This window comes from Salarias fasciatus, chromosome 6 (genome assembly GCF_902148845.1).
Source record: "Salarias fasciatus chromosome 6, fSalaFa1.1, whole genome shotgun sequence".
Taxonomy (NCBI): domain Eukaryota; kingdom Metazoa; phylum Chordata; class Actinopteri; order Blenniiformes; family Blenniidae; genus Salarias; species Salarias fasciatus.
This window is the reverse complement of record NC_043750.1, coordinates 25,950,462-25,971,238: the sequence shown is the minus strand read 5'-3', so window position 1 is coordinate 25,971,238 and position 20,777 is coordinate 25,950,462. Positions and strand designations below refer to the sequence as shown.

At 42.1% G+C, this 20,777-nt stretch overlaps 1 protein-coding gene across 1 annotated transcript in view; it reads right to left on the bottom strand.

Moving 5' to 3' along the window:
• LOC115390695 (sphingosine kinase 1) overlaps positions 1-18,834 on the bottom strand; it is a 36,399-nt gene extending 17,565 nt beyond the window's left edge. The window contains exons 1-2 of the mRNA XM_030094659.1: positions 18,334-18,834; positions 534-683 (exon numbers count right to left, since the gene is read on the bottom strand). Of these exons, the coding sequence (XP_029950519.1) occupies positions 534-683; positions 18,334-18,760 (577 nt within the window). The 5' untranslated portion in view covers positions 18,761-18,834. The remainder of the gene's footprint in view (positions 1-533; positions 684-18,333) is intronic.
• Between the last annotated feature and the right edge of the window lie 1,943 nt (positions 18,835-20,777).

Genomic DNA, 20,777 nt, shown 5'->3' with positions numbered 1-20,777 from the left:
GGATTGACTGAAAACAAGTTTTTCCCACTTCCTAAGTGCAACAAATACAAGTGAAAAGGTGGTTCAGCTTAACTTGAGTGGGGTTATTTGAAGTACTTTTCAATAGATTCTGCAGCAGAAGCGATTTGAGGAAAGTATGAAGAAGCAGGCGGCCGTGAAGCTTCGTAAAGTGACGGCGCACAAACACCCAGGAACCATAAAGAAAGTCAACCTTAAAAAAAAAAAAAACCACTTTCAATTAAAAGTGCATTATTTCTAGAATCTTTTCACATAAATCCCTCCATCAGACTGATGAGAAAATGCGTCAGAGAGTCTGTGTCCTCGATCGTTTCATTTCTTTACAGCTCCGAGTATCATGGAAGACAAAATCCCACCAAAAACCTGCACAAAAATAAGTGTTTGCTTAATCTGGCAAGCAATGGACAAGATTTGAACAAGTCTGTAGCTGCGGTACATACAGTAGATTTACACAAATGGTAGATCTATGGAGTTTTCAAAATGTAATAAAATTTAAAAAAAAAACAACAACTCACCGGTGATCACCAGAGTGTGGACGACGCCGGCCTCGTTGAGCATCTTCTGGACGTGGTTGTTGTACACGCTGAGCGCCTGTCCCTTCCCGCTCTGCGGGTTCACCAGCAGCATCATCCGGCACGGACGAGACAAGTCGCCCATCAGCACCTCTGCAGGAAGGACAGAATATTATCAATGTCTTGCACATTCATACAGCTGCCAACTCAAGGAGTTACTAGAAGGAAAAATCAGGATTTGTTTTCAGCTGGTTGCCTGTCTTTTTGTGAAGTTGCATATTTTTCCTGTACGTTCACAGGTTTTCTCTTTCTTCCTCCCACGGATCAGAAACATGCATTTGTGGCTCACCGTGCACAGGTATTTCTATAAGTTCACACTCTCCCAGTGGGAAGCTAGAGCCTAAATCTCGAGCAGCTGGTCATGATCAAGGTCACTCGGACAGAACGCCATGAGCGGACAAGCTCGAGGTGGTAAAACACAATACAAGGTGAGTCAGAAGACACCGGGGAGTCCGTGCAGCGGGAAGGATTTCAAACTGGACGCTTATCTTTACAAAACCAGCTCCGGTTATTCCTGTGTGCAGGAGAGAATGAGGTGCAAAGCATTTTATATTGACTTATATTCCAACCGCCACAGCACCGAACCGACTCTCCTCCTATGGGGATAAGAGGGTGTAAATATAAAGTGGTGCATAAACATAAACGGCATGCAGACACGGCTTTTCCATGACAGCGATAACAGTCATAATATCAATTCTTTTTACGTATGAATTCACTCTGCACCAGCAGAACATCTGATTACATTCTCATACATCTTTAATGTTGTGATGTAACATGTTGGTGTTGCCCGATCCTTTGTTGTTATTACTATCAAAACATCCCATCTGCTGCTGCTGCTGCAGCAACCCAGCTAGTTTCATCTAATTGAATGTCTCTGGCATGTTTTTTTTTTTTTTTCTAAAAAACAGTTTGATAAAATGACAGGATATTTATAGATACCAGTAGAAACAAAGGTCAGTGGCCAGTTGCACGCCATCCGGCGCACACACACTGAATTAATGCCCCGACGCGTCCTGCATAGAGAGAAGGGCTGAGCGGAGACGCAGCAGCCTCTCGCCTAAATATTTAACTGCAGGGTGGATGCAAATTACTGTTCAAAATATGTTGGGGATCAAACAGATTTCTGAGGGTTACTCAGATCCCAAATCTGTTTAAAGTAAAGCTGAAGACGGTGGTCTTTCTGAGGCGCAGCATGGCGCTAAAAACAGAGATAGCACTCTCGGCCTCATGTCCCACAGTATCCGCGCAGGATGAACCGGATAGCATCAGCTTGAGCGTCTGCTTTTCTGAAATATTACCCAACATCTAAGACAAGATTAGGACAACCTAACTGAGATGTGTCAAAAGTTTGAGAAAACTGCAGTGTAGATTCCTGTAGGGAAGCTTTTTTAAAACCATTTGACAGATTTGGAGCAAACAACTTCTGAACTTCTCTTCTTTTCCTGAACTGTTTTTTGCGAGGGCTCAGGTGGGAAGACAGAATCTGAAAAACGGGAGAGGAATTTGCCAATCGGCTACATTTGGCACACTGCAGCGGCGGGGCACCAAGACATCTCCTCTTTAACAGAAGCAGCCCAAACCTAGAATAATGCCCTGTCAACACACACACACACTGAAATAGTATTTCATCCCAAAAGACAAAAACAGTGATTTACAGAGATTTCTGCTTGTACTTCACATGATGTTCACAGAAACAAGTCTGACGGTTGCTAAACATGTCACGATGGGCGGGAGCAGCCAGAGCACAGATGCTCTGGCTCAAAAACTGGTTCAAACGGTTTTTGTTTTAATGGATACTTGTTCTTGGTGCACAGTGATCCTGCAGGAATGCAGTGACACAGCGGTGAAAAATGTTCCCACCTTAAAGAAGCCTTCACCGGTGTGTGATCACCTGCGGTCTGACCTCAGGTAACCACCTCCGTTTCACAGCATGTCTGTGCTCCCGTAACACACAGTTTCCAATTTTTTAAGTGCAAACCGATGACAGTAGTGTCTTTTTGTGAGGAGATAATATGCAATATACCATTGGGCTTCCGCCAATGTGTCAGTAGTATCATGCATCTCTAATACAAATATTACTGTTCATACACTGCTATGCAGCCTGGGGTGTGTGTGTGTGTGTGTGTGTGTGTTGGGGGGGGTCCCATCTGTTTTGGAACTGTGGAAGACCAACTTCACGTTTTCTTGCATCATTTGGACAGACTCATCTCTAAATCATAGCGACTGGACTCCGGAGGGAAAGTGCCCTCATGAATCAGCTGGCATGACAGCTGGCCCCGAACGCACTGACCTTGGAGAGTGTGTGTCTGCATGTGTGTGTGTGTGTGTGTGTGTGTGTGTGTGTGTGTGTGTGTGTGTGTGTGTGTGTGTGTGTGTGTGTGTCTCCAACACCCACACAACAGCTCTCATTGGCTAAATCCAATCCCGTGCCACTTCCTGTGTGCCACCCCTCCCCTTCTCCAAGCATTCCTGAGGACACTATCTATCCGTGCGTCTGTCCGTGCGCTCCGGCCTCCCTCCTCTGTCATTAACTCTGCTGCAGCAGCGAAGTGGCACCGAGCCAGAGCGCGACATACATCTGACAGAGGACGCTCGGGGCTGAGGAGACAGTCTGCTTTACAGCTCCACTGAGTCCATACAACTTCCGGAGGGGGTGGACCGTGTCATGTTTGTGGATTGGTGTTTTTATGGATAGATTTAGTCCCGATGCACCGCTGTCATGAATAAACAACGGCGGCAGAGCGAACATGGGCATAATTACTGAGATTACTGTCTGGGAAGTGGCGATAAAGAGGATGACCCTGCTCCAGACTAAACACCACTTCGCTCAGATGAAATACAACAACAGAAAGCCTTGCATCTCAACCACGTTCGCTTGATTTGTGATTACCAGCGTCTCATCTGCTCTCTTCAAACCAACAGCATGGGAACTGTCCCAGATCTTAATGGAATAATCACTACTGAGGTATTCGCCACAGGAAATAACAGTCTAAATGAAAGGGAAAAACCCTGGAGCCTGGGGAGAAAAAAAAAAGCACATATTCCGGAAAAGGTTCCTTATAATAGCTGAAAATGGGTACATATAGAGTCTGAGAATAGACAAGTTTCTTAGTTTGGTGTGACAGCTTTCCTCTGCGTTCAGCACAGTGTCGGCTTCTATTAACCACACACAGTGAGACTTTCCGTCGTCTCCCGCACAGTTTCTTTCATCTGTCCTTCTATTCAAAGCAACACACATCAGAACCTATTTACAAATAACATTTTATCCTTTTACAGATGTAAACTTACTTCACATTCCTGCAGTGTCTGTTTGCATCTGAGACGTGCAAATCTGTCACTTTATTTATATGAGAATAAATTACATTAAAACTATAATAAAAGTCAATCACAGATGATATGGAGGATTTCCTCACACACTGATGAGGTACAAGGAGTTTAAATCCGAGTAAATATATCCTTTGCAGCAGGATTTGTATGCATTTAATCACTGCACAAACCTAAAATAGTCAAAACTTACACTTATGAGTCGCTGGTTCATCATGGAGCCAATCCTCAAGTGGAAGATTGAACTTTGTATCAATAAAATTGATATTATTGATACTGCAAAGAGAGAGAGAGAGACATAGCTACGAATTTTACTACCTGCTGCTTCTCCTACACGTTACATTTCTTGTGTGTAGAAGTATGCACTGTATCTGTTTTGGAATTTAGCGTCATGCTCAGAACCAATTTGATGACAGAATAAACACAATAAAGTGCTGGACAACATCCAAGAGTTACAAAACACAGGGCTGCACACATACTGCAGTACTGTGAAAAGTCTGGAAGGAATCTTGAGACACTAAAAGTGATCAGTTTAAATCAATCAGCAAAAGCTAACAAGATCAAATACGTTCTATTACAGGATCTACCGCCTCGCACCAGGATGAAAACATGCACAGAAGATGAATGAATGGGTGAAGTGAGGAAAACCCAGCCTGTTGTTTGAAGAGATGAAATTACTCATGACCCTACATGGTCACTCTGTCTCGGTGAGGTGTGAGGCAACGCTGCCTGACTCACAGCCATGACTTGCTCAAGCGTCAGCCCGACTTCCTGAAATCAGCTCCTCCTCAGCACCGAGGCGTGACGGAGCAAAAGCCGTTTCTGATTAAGAAACGGTGTGTCACATACAGTCCGACTAAAATCTAAGAAATAAAAAAAGGTTCTGCTCAGCCGAGGGCACATCACACCACTTAGTCGGTATAAATTTACAACTCATATGGAACCATCTGTCAATGTCTGAAGGCACTGGGGATTTAAAGCAGGAGAGGAGGCATTTTGATATACGTATGGTTGTACACTTCTTCACACACTTTCTTCACACTCAGAGAGGACAGAAGTCAGACGGAGTGACACATAATCACAGCTATGAACAAAGAAAGTAACACACAGAACATGACCTTGCATTGTGAGTTAAAAACTGCTGAAACTGTAAAACACACAGAAACTCAACATCAGCACCAGAAGAACATGCATCTTCAGTTAATGAAAATACAACAATAATAATCAAATTGAAAACAGAGGTGTTGATTAACCACAGGCGACATGAGCGTCGCTGGCAGTCGCAAAGAAATAAAGGAAAGAGACGAACACTAATGAAAACAACCGAGTTAATTAAAAGAGGAATAAAGAGCCTCTGTTGAATTAAACTGGAGTTGCATGGACGCATGACTATAAGAGGAAGAATTCTCACAAAAAACTAAGAAGCAAAATCTGAAAAACGTCTGCCTTCTGGAGACTCTAATGCGCATTGCTACTGACATTTTGGACTTAAACACTCTTCATTTCTTTGTATCACAGAACTCAAAATGCTGTGCAGAAAGCGTGACAGGCGTCAAGACAGTCTATTTGGGAACCCTGCAGGGCCATAAAATCACCTCTTTCTCTGAAAATAAGTTTCAGATTGTGTTGCTGGGAGAAAAAATGTTTCCGATCAGGAATACTAACAGCAGATCGCTGAGCTGAGATAACTGATGATAGCTCAAAGTTACCGTTTAACAAGACACACCCTTGAACAGATAAAGAGGGGTGGATTGAGTTCATGGTATCGCTATAACATCATTTGTTCAATATACTTTATATATTTTCATCATATTCAGGTAAACTCTGAGGTTGAGTGGTCAGACTGTCAGATGAGGGACCAGAACCAATTTGTACCAGTTTCAATCCTTATTGCATGATAAGGCATCACATAACTGCAGGTTATTCACAGTTTAGTGCACAACAAATACACACTTTGGTCCACACTATCGGTGTAAACTCACCTGCAGAAGGTTAGGAGGTTAAGAGTCATTTGTAAAAGACTACAGTGTCACTGTGGGCCTTGCAAATATTCAATGAAAATAGGACTTTATAAAATCAGAAAACAATCTCTTGCACCCTAGCACTAACTCAACTGTTGGCAGTGAGTCCCTGTTTTAATTTCAGACAGATGGCGCTTTATTGAAGGTCAGTTTCTTGTTTATTTCCACCCACATCTCATGAAAAAACAGCAATAACAAAAAAAATCTTTCCATAGAAAAAGGTACAGTCTTCAACAGCTCAGCTTCCTGATCAGCTTGTTCCTCTCATGCTAAAGATGGACGTTTGCCACATGGCTTCATCAACAAACCACAGCATCTCTTGCATTTACACTGGCTTCATTAAAACCAGCTGATTAATCGCTGAAGTCGGCGAATCTGCGTCTGGAGTCCTTGTGTACCCGCTTGAGCTCACTAATTCAGCTCTCTGTGCAGCATGTGGCTCATAAACGGTGCACTGCGGCTTCATAATGTCAGTCTACCTCACTGCTCCGGATGTGGATGCGAGACCGAAAAAAAAGTAGGAAATGATTTCCTGAAACAGCGTTTTTCTTTTTTTGTTTGTTTTTTTTTTCTTATAGCTGGTATCGGTTGTAACTTTTCTGTAAAAGATACTGAAGGTGTAGTTTCAATCCTTTGACTTACAGCAGGGGGACAGAGGACCTCCTCTCTCTCACCAGTCACACGTCTGTCTGTCGCTCAACACTGATATGCGCTCTAAGCCAGGACAAACACCCATTAGGAGCCAAGCCAGTTTCCACATTTAAGGGATTAATAGATTAACATGTATTTGACCCGGTATTTGAACTGTCCGTGCCCCTCTGCGACATGACAGATACGTCCAATCACAATCTGCCGAATGTCATCCTGGTCTCTGACCAGCTGAGGGACAAAGTCAGCTGCTGTCTAGTCTCATAAAGTTTGATGTGTGTGGTGGAAATCTGTTCGGTGAAGAACCAAACATCAATGAGATGCACCACGATCACTGAGACAAACAGGTTTTGGCCATTTGAGTGAATAATCTGTCCCAACCTGAGGAGGTTTTCAGCAGCGCCAGTCTGCATCTGTTATAAAACAAAGAGTGCTGCAGCTTTTTCACAGGTTGTCAGGGATCAAGCAAAGACTGCAGCTCTGACACTGCTGACAAAATTTGCATCTAGTGCTTGTTACATTTGGAAAACATCTCTAGAGTGATTCAGGATCATTATTGAAGATTTCAAAAGAGGTGATGAATATGTGGACTTGATTAAAAATTAAATTAAATCCTTATTTATCTTGTGCCGCTCCAGCAAGCAGCACCTTTCTCTCAACAGTGGTGACATGCAGCATTAAATGTTATTTGACACCAGAGTCATCGTCATGTGCTGGTTGGAAAGCACTGTATTGAGTCCAAGTTTTCCAATTAACCCTCTTATAAAGACATGACAAGATTTAAGCTCATAAATCAAATGCACAACGAACTCGTGGGAATCTAGTGATGAGAGTCGTACTGTTTAATGACCAGTATATGAGTCCAGAGATCAGTTTATATTCTTTCGTTTATTTTTTTTTCTTTTCACATTTTTCAGATTTCACAAATGATCCAAAAGTTGTGGTCATGAGAATTTTGCTGCCAAATCCCATCAGCTGTGATAAGACAGGAGTAAGACTGGAACAAAAAAAAAATCCCATAAATTGATAATAATAATAATAATAATAATAATAATAATAATGCATTGGTTTTAAAGAGCGCTTTTCAGGACACTCAAAGACGCTTTACATAGCATTGCATTATTCATTCACACCATACCAGGTGGTGGTAAGCTACTACTGTAGCCACAGCTGCCCTGGGGCAGACTGACGGAAGTGAGGCTGCCAATCTGCGCCATCGGCCTGATCTTTTCTAAATATACCTGACAAAGTGAAAATACGTGGACAAAAACATAAAACAATTATATCAAGTATGTTTTATTTGTATTGTAAGTGATACTTTTATCTTTACTCATATTTCAGAGGATGATATTGCACTTTCTGTATCTCTACCTTCAATAGCCGCAATTATTTTTAAAGACAAAACAGACCGTATTCTTTAAACAATAAATCTAGATAGCTTTTGAAAATTTAATTAACAACAACATTTGGACAAAGACAGCAATATCAATGGATTTCAAGCATGTGAGTGAAGTTTTACTGTGCTGAGATGATCTGGGATGATGTTTTGCTGCCAATTTGTTTAAAATTGTAACATCTTCAATCAGAACATCCAGCATTTTTTTTAAATATGTTTTTCTCTCTTATTGTTTCATCTATTTTACCACGCAAGTTTGCAAAATAAGACTGAAAGTCACTCCACCGTTCTGTTTGCGATTCACTTTTAGAGCTTTTGTCATCCTCTGATGCAAAATGACATTTATGTTTCCAAACTTTAAACTTTTCCATCATCGGGAAACACTAAACGTTGTACCACCAATTGCTTTTTTTGGTCTGCCGTTTTCTTTCAAAGAGATGCCACCAACCTCTGTCACACCACCGGACAGTTTTAAGTGCAGTGAGGTGATCAGTTTTCACGCTTCCTCTCGATCCAACAGTCAGAACTGCTGAAGCAACGCACGACATTTCCTGCTGAGCCAGAACCACAAAGGGTGTGGAAGGCAAAGGAGGAGGTGGCAGCGGTTAGCCTACTTTGGATCTATATTAAGGAAAGGCAGAGAGTCTACGACGCTGAGGTCTGAATTAAAACCATCCTGCGCCGTCTGCGATGCCGCTGTCCATGCACGTCCCGAGCTTTGAGATGCAGAGACTGATGCGCTGTGAGAATGAGAGTGAGGTTTGGGGAGCTGCGCAAGGACGTGACCACCGCTTGTCTGGGGAAAGACAGCCATCTCATGTGGGTATTTTAGGCCTCTGGGTCACATTATGAAGGGGAGGATGGCCTGCTGCAGGAAAACCACTGCCAGAACAGCCAAGGAAAGAAAAAAAAAAAAAAAAAAAGCTTGGAAAGCTGTTTGTAACTTGTTAATTAACATCAACCGACTAAAGTTGAAAATGATCGTGTGCGTTGCTGGGAAGTTTAAACAAAAACACTGGTAAGTACATATAGCACCAATCTATGGAAGAAATGCATTTCTCACCATAAAAAAACCACAACCACATGTTCTTTCACCAGAGCAGAGACGGACTTTCTCGTCAGTGAGCGACTGCTTGCAGGCCGAATGGTCAATTAGTGGTTGTTGCTGTCAGCGGATCAGGGAAGGACTTAAGAGGCCTTTTTCTGAGAATAACAAACTGGGCGAACGCCATGATTTTTCTGTCTGCTGGTGCAACGCACAAGCTGGAGACTCGGAAGCTGAAAAAGTTTTCGAAATTTTGCCCGCAGGCAACATTGTTTGTGTTTGATCACTGTGAGACAGAGAGAGGGCAGGACGCTGCTATCAAACACACAAAACTGCTGTCAGCCTCCAGCGCCCGCCGGGAGCTGCGGAAACACGACGAGAGGCTGAATCACGGCTCTCAGACCCGCATCGGGCTCGATCGCAGCGCATGCTGGATGTAGCGGTGATCCTCGGGGAGAGGACTGCTGCCGTCTGACTTTAGCGACACACAAATGCCTCTCATACCACAGAGAGAAGTCATCCAAACCGTTCCACTGCACTCATTGTCGTCTGATCTAATTATATTACACTGAGAAGCAGGAGGCGTCTTTATTGCCGGCAGTTCAGGGCTGATTACTCTTCAGGGTGTGACCTTTGATAGGATGGTTTATTACTCAGCTGTTATTTTCAAATATGTAGTCAGAAGTCAGGACCTGCACTTTATTCTTGGACTTTTTGCTCAGACAACTCACCCACAAAGATTTACTGCAAGCAGTCAACAGCATGTACTGTAGCTCCCTCTCTCCTGAGTGGTATCATATGCACAATATACTGTTTTTATGGCAGTGTTCATAGTAGAATTTTAATAGAATTTTGACCATACAAGTGTAAAAAATAAAGAGACTACCTTAGTAGAATTCTTTCATTTTCAGACCCGGAGTTGGAAACCTGTTAACGTTCTTTATTTATCCTGTCAAGTGATAGTTTGCTTCTTTCTCATCTGACAAGCAGTGCTTAAGATTTTACCAAGTTCCATCACTTCGTGTACATCAACAGCTGTGTGGTTTTTCTGCTGCTTACATCTTATGGTCTGCTGACAACAGGATCCATATTCCTGTTCGCTCAAAGCAAACCAGACTGGAAAGTCACACAGTTTAAAGCAGGGGACTGCGGCAGAGTTTTGGATGTAATGCTCAATAAGTGCTGAGATAAGCTCCCTTCTCAATTAAAGATCATGACTTCGAATTAAATATGCTACATTTTTTTCTTTCAGATGTTTGTTTTTTTCTTTCTTTCTGAAATTGTGTGTTCTGACTGCAGAAACGAGTGCCCCAGCTTCCACTGCCTCTCAGTCGGGGGTAATGTATTAGTAATAGCGCGGGCTGGATGAGAGAGGCCTGGATTTCACTGCTAAAAGAAGCAAAGTCATTCCCCTGGAGAACATCGAGTCAGGTGCTCCGTCGCCGTCGTTTCCATGGCTTCACGCTTTCACCGAGAGCCACGTTCATTACAGAGCGTGAGCTCAAATTACAACCTCACAGATGATTCAAAACATGATCAGAACAAATGACGAGCTCAGTGGGACACTGCTCTAAACGCCTCCACAAAACACGTCCCGCTTGTGGCTATTCTGCGTGTCGCACCACGATAACATCTTCTGTTTAATATTGACAGAGAAAGTAAACTAGAAAGAAAGCCTCATAGTGTGTGAGCAAAAGGAGAACTGGAAACTGTGTACTTGCTTCACAAAAATATACAAAGTAAATCTTAAAGAGGTCATCAATCCATCACTGTCTTTGGCTGAATACCCAGCAAACAGGCATTTGCACGCATTGTCCCACAATGTCAGAATCAAACCAGGGACCATTTTACTGTGACATGACAGTGCTAAATACTACAACGCCATGCAGCCTGGCTACATCACCAGTGCAAAGAAATATGAAGTTACTTTTTATTGCTCTGTGAATAAGTCATAACTGAGAAGGGAACAACTCTGATATTTCCGTTACAGCCTGTAATTGCACACATCTGTCAAACACGTCTGTTACATCAAAGAAAATGAAGAAGGACCGATGGCAAATGCTAGTTCGACACCAAATCATTGTAACAGCATTATGACTGATCTGTGGTCTGAGTGTTTCATGGGCTGTCTGGAGTTCAATGTCTGCCTTGTTTTTTCACACAAGCTGGATTTAATCAGCAGTTTTTATTGTCTCTAACAAAGAAGGCTGATAAAATATGTGATTTATGATGTTTTTCACTAGATAACGTCAGCGTGTCTACAGCCACGCTCAGTCACGATACTAGAAAGAAGGCAGAAAGTGCCAGCTGACTGTGTCTCCAAAATATTCAGCAAGGTTAGCCAGAGCAGTCTGGAGCCAGCAGTGCCATGGAACACGGGGTGTGCTGAGATGAGCTGCGGCTCTGATCCCAAACATTCAGACATTTACGTTTTATCTGCTGGTAAGGACGCGCCACTTCCTCTGATAACTGCTGAGCCCCCCCACTGCTGAGTTTCAAGCTGGTCAAAACTCTGCTGCGATAAGCTACCAGCTGCAGCTTTGTTGAGTAACTTGAGAATACACATCACAACTGTTTACATCTTTTAGTCCAAGAGTGAAAATAGTTTTTAGCCTAAGATGAACGATGAAAAGGTCAACTGTGTGTGAACATTGCCTCAGGTGTAAGTGTGTGTGGCAGGAACTTTCCCTGCATACTGTAAATATTTCATTAATTATTTGGATTTTGTTTGTGCTCACACCGTTTTTTGACTCGTTCAAAACAAAAATCTTAATCAACCAAGCAATCAAATTATATCAATCTGCATAAAGAGTAGTCTCCATGAGCAGACAGTAGAAGAAGGAATGAACATTCTGTCAATTCTGAACATCTCTGCAGACTGCAGATGGATACTTTACAAAAGGGGTGTTAAACATAAGGCCTGTGGGCTCCAATCCGGCCTGCCAAAATACCAAGTGCATTGTAAACATTTCAAAGAAGGCACATTTAACAAATTTCTTAAGAGCAGCGGACACAACAATGTTGACACAACATAACAACTGAGATCCGAGCTGAGATATCGTGACGCTGCCATGAAAGATAGCGACCTCGCTGCTGTCGAATTAGCCTCAAAGCAACGCTGCCAGGGGGAGCGATGCATGTTAAGACATGCATAATGCAACAGTGTTTTGGACATTTCACTGTATTTTGCAACAGGAGGTTTCATTAAATACTGGCTTTATGTTTAGATTGAGTCATTTTCAGTAGTGACTCTATTCCACAAAAAAGAAAAACTTTACTATTTAAATTTAAAGGTTATGATGGCACTATTTTGCAGAAACAGACCCAATCTGACAAGTTTTTGTGGTCGTTCATTTATTGTTAATGTGCCTAAATTACTTGTGATTGGACAGCAGCAGCCGCAGTACTCCAAGAAGATGACAACCAATTGTGACTGTTTTAAATTAATCAATACAAACATCCTCTCTGCCTGCTGTCACCACCCCCCTCGTGTGAATGATAACGCTGTCCACAGGGTGGATTCAATCTACTTTATTGACAACCGACAATCAATACCATTTAGGAAAAGACTTTAAGATGCAGCTGAGGAGTCAGCTGTGATTGTCAGTATTGCCATGAATTAACGAGGCGAACAGACAACCTCAAACACGACAACGACCTCAGAGGTGTAGAGTGAAAGAAAAAAAAAAGACTGACGCATTTGTCACCTCACATCACCTCACATCTTTTAAAGATTTCGGTCGAACACAGAACAGAGTCACTCGCTGCATATTGCACTCACTTCCTGCCCCTTTGAGGAAGTAACTAATCATGTAAAGACCACTTATTTTAACTTCACAGCACAATCAATAAAGCAGTTTGCTTGCAATATAAATGTGTAACACTTTACGGATACATATTTTTCTCCTTAATGCTTTCAATTCCAAGAGTGGTTGAAAGCAATCCTAAAATACAAACACCACAGGGAGAACTAATGGCTAGTTGAGTCTCTGCTTTAACAGATGTTTGCATCATTATGCAAACTAGAACTAACTAATGCTCTGGACAGCAAAGCTGAGCAGAGAAGATGCTTTTTGAATAATAAAGAAAAGATACAAAGGAATACCGTTTATTTATTTGCATCTACCTATCAGGGGAAATTTGCATCTGCAGAAACACAAATGAACACAGCCAATGACAGGAGTATTAATGGAGAGGTCAAACAGGCAGCACTGACCTCATCTGGACTAATGGCTGGATGCAGAACTCACTGACATGATTGAGGAGGGTCCACTAGTCCTCGGGCGTAATGAGTAACTTACTGTACACAGCTTCTCAGATTGAAATCATATCGACACATTCCAGAGATACCAAAGAGCCCTGCAGCTTCAGAGAGATTCACTGTAACTTAACATAAAAAAAACATCATTTTCATGTTCTGGGAATCAGCTCGTATTTTGGTTATTTTGCCAGAAAACTCACTTTTGTGTCAAATCAAGCGTTCAAACCCATCAGTCAGTCAATTAATTACAGAGAGCTCATCGGTTCTACAACCTCTATCAGCTTGGTGATGGTGATGGAGCACACTTTTTAAGTTAGGTTAGGTTCCTCCACTTCTAAACAATGTGCATGTGTGTGTCTAATATTCATTCAAAACCACAAAACACATGATTAAAAAGCTGAAAGTGCTCAGGAGCATGCATGTATATCTCATACATGCATATCAGTAGATATCTGGAGTATCAAAACAATGTTGAATAACCTCTGGTGCGCTATCTCAGCAAACCCACATCAATATAATGACGGAAATCATTTTATCATGTATTGATGTCACAGCAAATATGAATGCAGTCACACTATAATTAGACACGTGAATCATGATGTGTTACATAAACAGAGCAAAGCGTGGCAGCTTCTTTCACACTGAGCTGTGAAACTTCAAAAATCAGACAAGTTTGTCTGCAGAATTTTCTATCAAAAAGTTTTAATAAAAATGGAAACACTCCTCTTTCACCTCAAGTTAAACCCTTTTAGTCAGAAAGCCACAAAAAAGTTAACTCCTCTTGTGTGCCAAGATGTCTCCGAGAGGACAATACAGCAAAGTCCACATCCGTCTATCTTCTATCCTGCTACACCCAGCTGAGTGCTGGAGGCCACAACACACCATTAAAGGTTAATTCAACAAAATCACTCATTAAACCTGATTTCAAGTGGCATTCACTCTGACAGCGAACCTGGAAGGTTGTGATTGGTGCTTTCTGATCCCAGCATGTCTGCACCCAGCAGATAGCTCCATGTCTGATGTCAACTTCTTTGCTTGCTGCCCTCTGTCCTCACCTTTCCTCTCTTTCTATTACCTAACACACAGCAGTACAGTGGACAGCTGCCCTCTCTCATTCGGGATGTGTAGAGGTTTCCTCCTTGTTAGAAGTGAGCTGATACACTTTCCAGTAACGTAAGTTTTCTCATGTGGGATCGTCGGGCTTCTCTCTGTAACAGTGCTGTGAGACCGCCACGTTGTAAAAAAAGTTGAACTGACTCATCAGTTGTTCTGATTTTGGGTTTGTTAAACTGTGATGCAAACTGAGCAACTGTTTGAAAAGAAAAACCTGGGTTTCAGTCTGGATGCGGTGGTGATGGGAGACAGTACAAGACAATAGAGCAGGTAAAGTAATAAAAGGCGCTTGTGTTTGGGTCTCGGTCCCGAGGTAACAAACTCACTCAGTCTGTGTGTCAGGTTACGCCTCAGACACCCAAAGCGCAATATCTTTCGAATCAAATCCTGTCTTGAGTTACTGAAAAGTCAGCTCTTTCCTTCTCTTACAATGACAGGCGGTGCAGAATCGCAGCATATTTTGTCTTGTTAAAAATAAATTTGTGCAAATGGGGAAATGCAAACTGGGTCACAGTGTGCCAGTGATACGATGGCTGTGTAGAGGAAAAGGTTTGTCAGAGGCAAGACACACAAAAACCTTTTTTTTTTTCCCCACGTAGCAAGATGATTTGGTAAAGAGGACAAATAATGAGATAAGTTATCTTTAGAAACCAACACTTAAAAGGACATTTCCCACTGGAGTAATTATTCCTCCTGGCATTTCATGAACTCCAGCAACTTGTTCTTGTCAGGTGGATTTTAAAGGAAACATGTTTGTTTGCAAGCAGCGGTTCCCGAAATGTGACTCGATACAACATGAGTGCTATTGTTTTATTCATGCAAGCAGTGGCTCACAGTGCTTTCAGGATTCTTCTATATTAAAAGAGATGAGCTCTAGAGTTACTGAAATGTGACTCTGCTTCAGGCCCGTCCCGTTCTTTTATTCATTTATGGAGTAGGTGAAAGGTAACGAATGTGCAGCAATTGGAGGGCGAGGACACCAGTGGAGAGCAAAAGGTCGGAATGAGGTAATTAATAAAGGTAGGATGAATTTAAGTTGCAAAAATAAACCAGGAGACAGCATGGCGCTGCTGTTTCTGCATAGAACTGTAAAATCATGATTCTCAGTTTTCTAAAACTAATATGACAAAGATTAATACACTCAGAGACAAACTGATTAACTGTTCATTTAATGGCTCCATAATGATGATTTACAGCTTAACTGCTGAATAAAAGAAAAATTGTCACGTTTCATGTCAACTGGATTTTTATATGCTCGATGTGTGTTGTTAACGAGATAATCAATGCCAAGATCTTTTTTTTAATTGTCTACCATTATTAGGTTCCAGTCTCTCCCCTGTGAGAATGTGTCATATTCCAAAATCAAAATTTCACTTTTAAATTTTCCAAATTTCTGACCATGTGTTTGCCCTGCAATGGACTGGGTGTATCCTGCCCTTGTCCATAGTTCGCTGGGATTAGCTCAAGCATCCTGCAAACCTGAACAGGATAAAGTGGTTTAGAAGATGGATGGATAGATGATAGATGGATGGACTCTCTTGCAACACTTATTAGCCATTGTTAAAAACAGGTTGTTGCATTTAAAACCCCAATTCTAATATGAAGTGCTGTCACTGTCTGTGCATTTTATTCACGTTTACATTTCAACTTAACTTGTTGTGCTGTAATGTTACAGCAGGTTCAAACATGCTCTGTAAGATAATATATCTAGGAAAATACTGATAGTATACTGACTACTTAGTTTGGAGAAACTGTTAGATGTTCAGTGAGAAAACCCCATTCCGAATCAAATGACCAAAACTTTTCTGTTTAAATTAGGATCTCACACTTTAAACTAGCTAATCCAATTATTAAACTAATTATTAGTTTCTTATAGGAAATCGTTTTTTACACATTTGTTCAGGGAGCCACAGTGGTGACTTATTCGCTTTGGGTATCGAACCTCCGACCCTCGTTAACAAGTTCGCTTTTCTCTCCTCCATGATGATAAATGTAATTACTTACAGAGGCGTCGCTACTGGGTAGGCAACACAGGCATTTGACTAGGGCCCCGATGGACAGATGGAGAGACGGTGGATATCAGCGACACAACTTGAAACCTACCGGATACATTACAATGACACGTTGGGAACCTACCTAATGGGGCCCCACCACTACCCGGCTTGCGTCGGGATACAGTCAAATCGGCCATAACCAACTCAGCCCCAAGCAAAGTCGGCCCCATGCCTCAAGTCTCAGACATTGAGTGCAACAGTCATGCATTTCGGTCTTTTGACACGCACTCACTCACGCCACACATTGTATTTCTCACGCTGAAAAAAAATACCGGTAAAATTGTCTGGTGCGCTGCTGCTATTGAACTGTCATTCACTGCTTTCAGAGTGGTTTTTCTCCTGCGAAGTCCACCTGAGATGACATGAAGTTTGTGCAAAGATAGAAGGAACCTTATTGGTGCTGAACTGAACTGAATGGTGAGTTGTGTTATACACAATACAGTGTCAAAATGATTTATGGTAAATGGACTACACTTGTATAGCGCTTTTTACCCTGCATGACAGAGCCCAAAGCGCTTCACACTGCAATATCACATCACCCTTTCACCCCATACTCGGTGGTGGTAAGCTACTATTGTAGCCACAGCTGCCCTGGGGTAGACTGACGGAAGCGAGGCTGCCAATCTGCGCCATCGGCCCCTCCGACCACCACCAACCATTCACTCTCACAACTTTCATACTAGGCAAGGTGGGTGAAGTGTCTTGCCCAAGGACACAACGCCAGTTTTACGCCTGCGGGAGCGGGGATCAAACCGCCAACCTTCCGGTTATAAGACGACCCGCTCTACCAACTGAGCTACTGTCGCCCCTTTAAATGAAAGGGGCGACAGTGACAGCGACAGTAAATGAAAGATTTAAATGAAAGTGCATACTGTGAAATAATGTTAATAATTACATTTAATGCTTAATGATTAAATTAAATATGATACACTTTATTGCGTTTTGCAAGAAAAAAACCTTTATGTTACCAACTCCTCACTTAGGACCGTTATAGATGACATCATCTGATAATTTGTATAGAGGCTCATTTGCATATCTAGGTCAAATTAGATGCTGACGTCATTTAAAACATACATTGTTGCAAACTCCTCAGTCAGGAAGGTTCTACATGACATTTTCATACAGAAAAAAGGAACCATATCGGTGCAAAGTGAGTCACGTGAAGTGACAGAGCTCCAGCCATAGAGTCCTGACTCCTGATCATTCAAAGGCAGCTTTTAAATGGAAGAACAGATATCTATTGTCATACATCTATTGTGTTTCGTTATTCTTTTGCAAATGTAGAAATGCTATCTACAGTTACAAATCAAATTTGATTGGTGCCTTGCCTCTGCCAGCGGAGGTAATGTAATCGTCATGGTTTGTTTGTCCGTCTGTCTGTCTGTCTGTCTGTCTGTCTGTCTGTCTGTTAACAACATAACTTCCAAACTATGGCACGAATTATGACCAAATTTTCACCTTAAAGTATTTCTTTGCTGATCCTTCGTCCTGGACTTCATTCATCATAATTCTGGGCCTGAGAGCCCCCATAGTCCCTCTTGCCTAGGGTCCCCAGGGGGTCTAGAAACACCCCTGATTACTTATGCCAAAAAAAATATGTTATTTTAAAATAATTTCACAGTATTGTATTTTGTATTGTTTCCATTAACTGGATTCGAAGACAAGCATTGAAAATATAACTTGTATATTTTTGTTTTATGTTATTAATCTGTAGTTGACTTACGCATCTACTGCTCAAACGGCGTATATCTTTATAATTAATCACTCAATAAACACCTGTTCTCAGGAATACTTTAAACCCAGTGTGAGATGCTCTTGTTGCTCTCCCTCCTGTCAGAGTCCGCTCTAAACTTTCCGCTCCCGTTGCTAACGAGCACTCACCGTCTCCATGGAGCTGCTGTTGCCGGGCAGCGCGCTCCCGGACGGCGCGAGCCCACTTCTCCGCCTCGTCCAGGTTAGCGCGCGAGTCCTGGAGCGCAGAAAGCCGGAAGCACTGCTCGACCCTCTGCCGCGAGACCCCGGAGCTCATCCAGCGGCGCCGCAGCGGGTAGAAGTATGCGGACAGGTACGCCGCCGAGTCCGCGGGATCGTTTCCCCGGTAAGCCCGGCAGCCGACGCAGTCCTTCAGGCTGAGCACCGCCTTGCTCCGCCCGACAGGTGCAGCCGTGAGCCTCTGGACGACCAGGTCCCGCTCGGTCAGGTTCACGGAGTACCGGACTTTTCGGTTCCCGGTGAGCGTGAATTCCCCGTAGAGCGTGACCGAGCTGATGCTGGGGAACCTCTCCAACTCTGGCCTCCTCTCATCCATCCTGGGAGGACCGGGACGCCGGGAGCAGGGGGTCCGGGACGCAGCGGCTCTGTCACATAGCTCACCAAGCGTGGAGCTGCAGACTGCGACTGTCAGCCGCCTGCTGCTGCTGCTGCTGCTGCCGCTGCTGCTCGGACCTCTGTGAAGAGCAACACCCTGACTCCAGCCTGATCCGGCCTCTGCTCAGAATAAAAGCACCGAGGGAGAACGTCCAGGAATCACAGAAAGAATGTGACACAACAGAAAAAAGAAATAAAAGGCAAAGTACGACAAATAGGAAACACAAAAATACCAAGGGGCCACAAATCTACCACAGAGGACAGAAACAACAAGGACAGAAAGATACATAAAAAAAAAAATCATAAAGACTGACTATATGAAAAAAACAACAAAAAAGCAACAAACACTGACCATTAAGATTGAAAACATGACCAAAAATACATGCACATTCCCCAAGAGATGACACAAGATGAAAACAAACCAAAAACTAACAATGGGTGATACTTGATAACTTAAAATTGATACGAAGGGCTCCCATCATACCACAAAAAGACAAAAAACAATGAGAAATAAAAACAAAATGACCACAAAGACAGACAACATGACAAAAAACACACTTAGAATGAACAAAAAGGTCACAAAGCATAACCAATAAATGCAAAAGAAAAATCCCAGAGAATGCATTAAATTACTAAAAGCAACAATAACAGCAAAATCAAAAGAGAAAGATTTACAAGAATGACACATAATGTTCATATTGTGCCTAAGTGCCACAAAGAAAATACAACAATACAAATAATGTAAGGATAGATAAATAAATAAAACAACAACAAAAAACATTAATTCAGCACACTGTCAGTAATAATGTGATACTCTTATTGACGGAACCGGTAGTTCCTCGGTGTGTTTCAAGTGTTTACAGCTGACTTGACTCTGCCTGTAGTTCTAACTGAAGTTTGTCTCTGAGGAGCTCAAACCTGCCAAAAGGTGGCGTCTGCTGCCCCCGAGTGGTGATTACTGTAAAACACAAGGCGCAGTCAATTAAATTTTCTTTTATAGATGGCTGGAATATACCTATAAGTACAGAGGCAGAGCGTGGGTCTCAGTACAGAGGGGGCGGAGCATTCTCGATGGGCCCTTATGATAGTAATTTTACCATTCAAACAATATGTACAGTGACAATAAACATTAATTACCGGTAGCAGATCTCCATTGAAATACAACATATGCCACAGATAGCATATTAACAGTATGACATATTATGATTCTACAGTCTTGAAAGGTTATGGACTGAACCATGTTTTGGGGTAGCATTTCCCTTTATGCAAAAACAGTATTTGAAGATCTGGAAAGAAAGGAGGGTGAAGCTTGTGTTTGGAAGAGGAATATTGTTTTTGTCACACTTGAGCTTGTCTGATGTTGTGTTCAACAATATCGAGTCTTCATGGGAACGAGATCAGAGATCATGTTCTTTTAAAACTTTTGTATACTATCCAGTAATGGAAGTGCCCTTGTACGTACATGTTGAATCTATCAAAATGTTAGCTTTCTGCATCTCTGTCAACTGTTTCACTCTAACAACAGAGAGACTGATTTTTAAAGTGCTGATGTCGAATCCAGTGGTTTCCATACCGCTTTATTCAACTCAGTGTTGATAAAGAAAGTCAGAAAAAAACTAATTGACAGGAAGAATATGCAAAGAGCCCCCAAGATGGGAGGGCTGACCATCTGTGTGAATGTATGGTCGGGCAAAAAAATAAATAAAATAAAAAATAAAATACTTATAGCCACCGATTGATCAAGTTCTCCCACTTAAAATGATCACACTTCAACTGTGAGAGAATGCAATAAATAAATAAATAAATAAATAAATAAATAAATAAATAGTCCAGTAAATCGCACTGTAGGATTTTTAAGAAATTCATTTGTACATTATGATGGAAAATAAGCATTTGGTCACCTACAAACAAGCAAAATCTCTCACAGACCTGTAACTTCTTCTTTGAGAAGCTGTTCT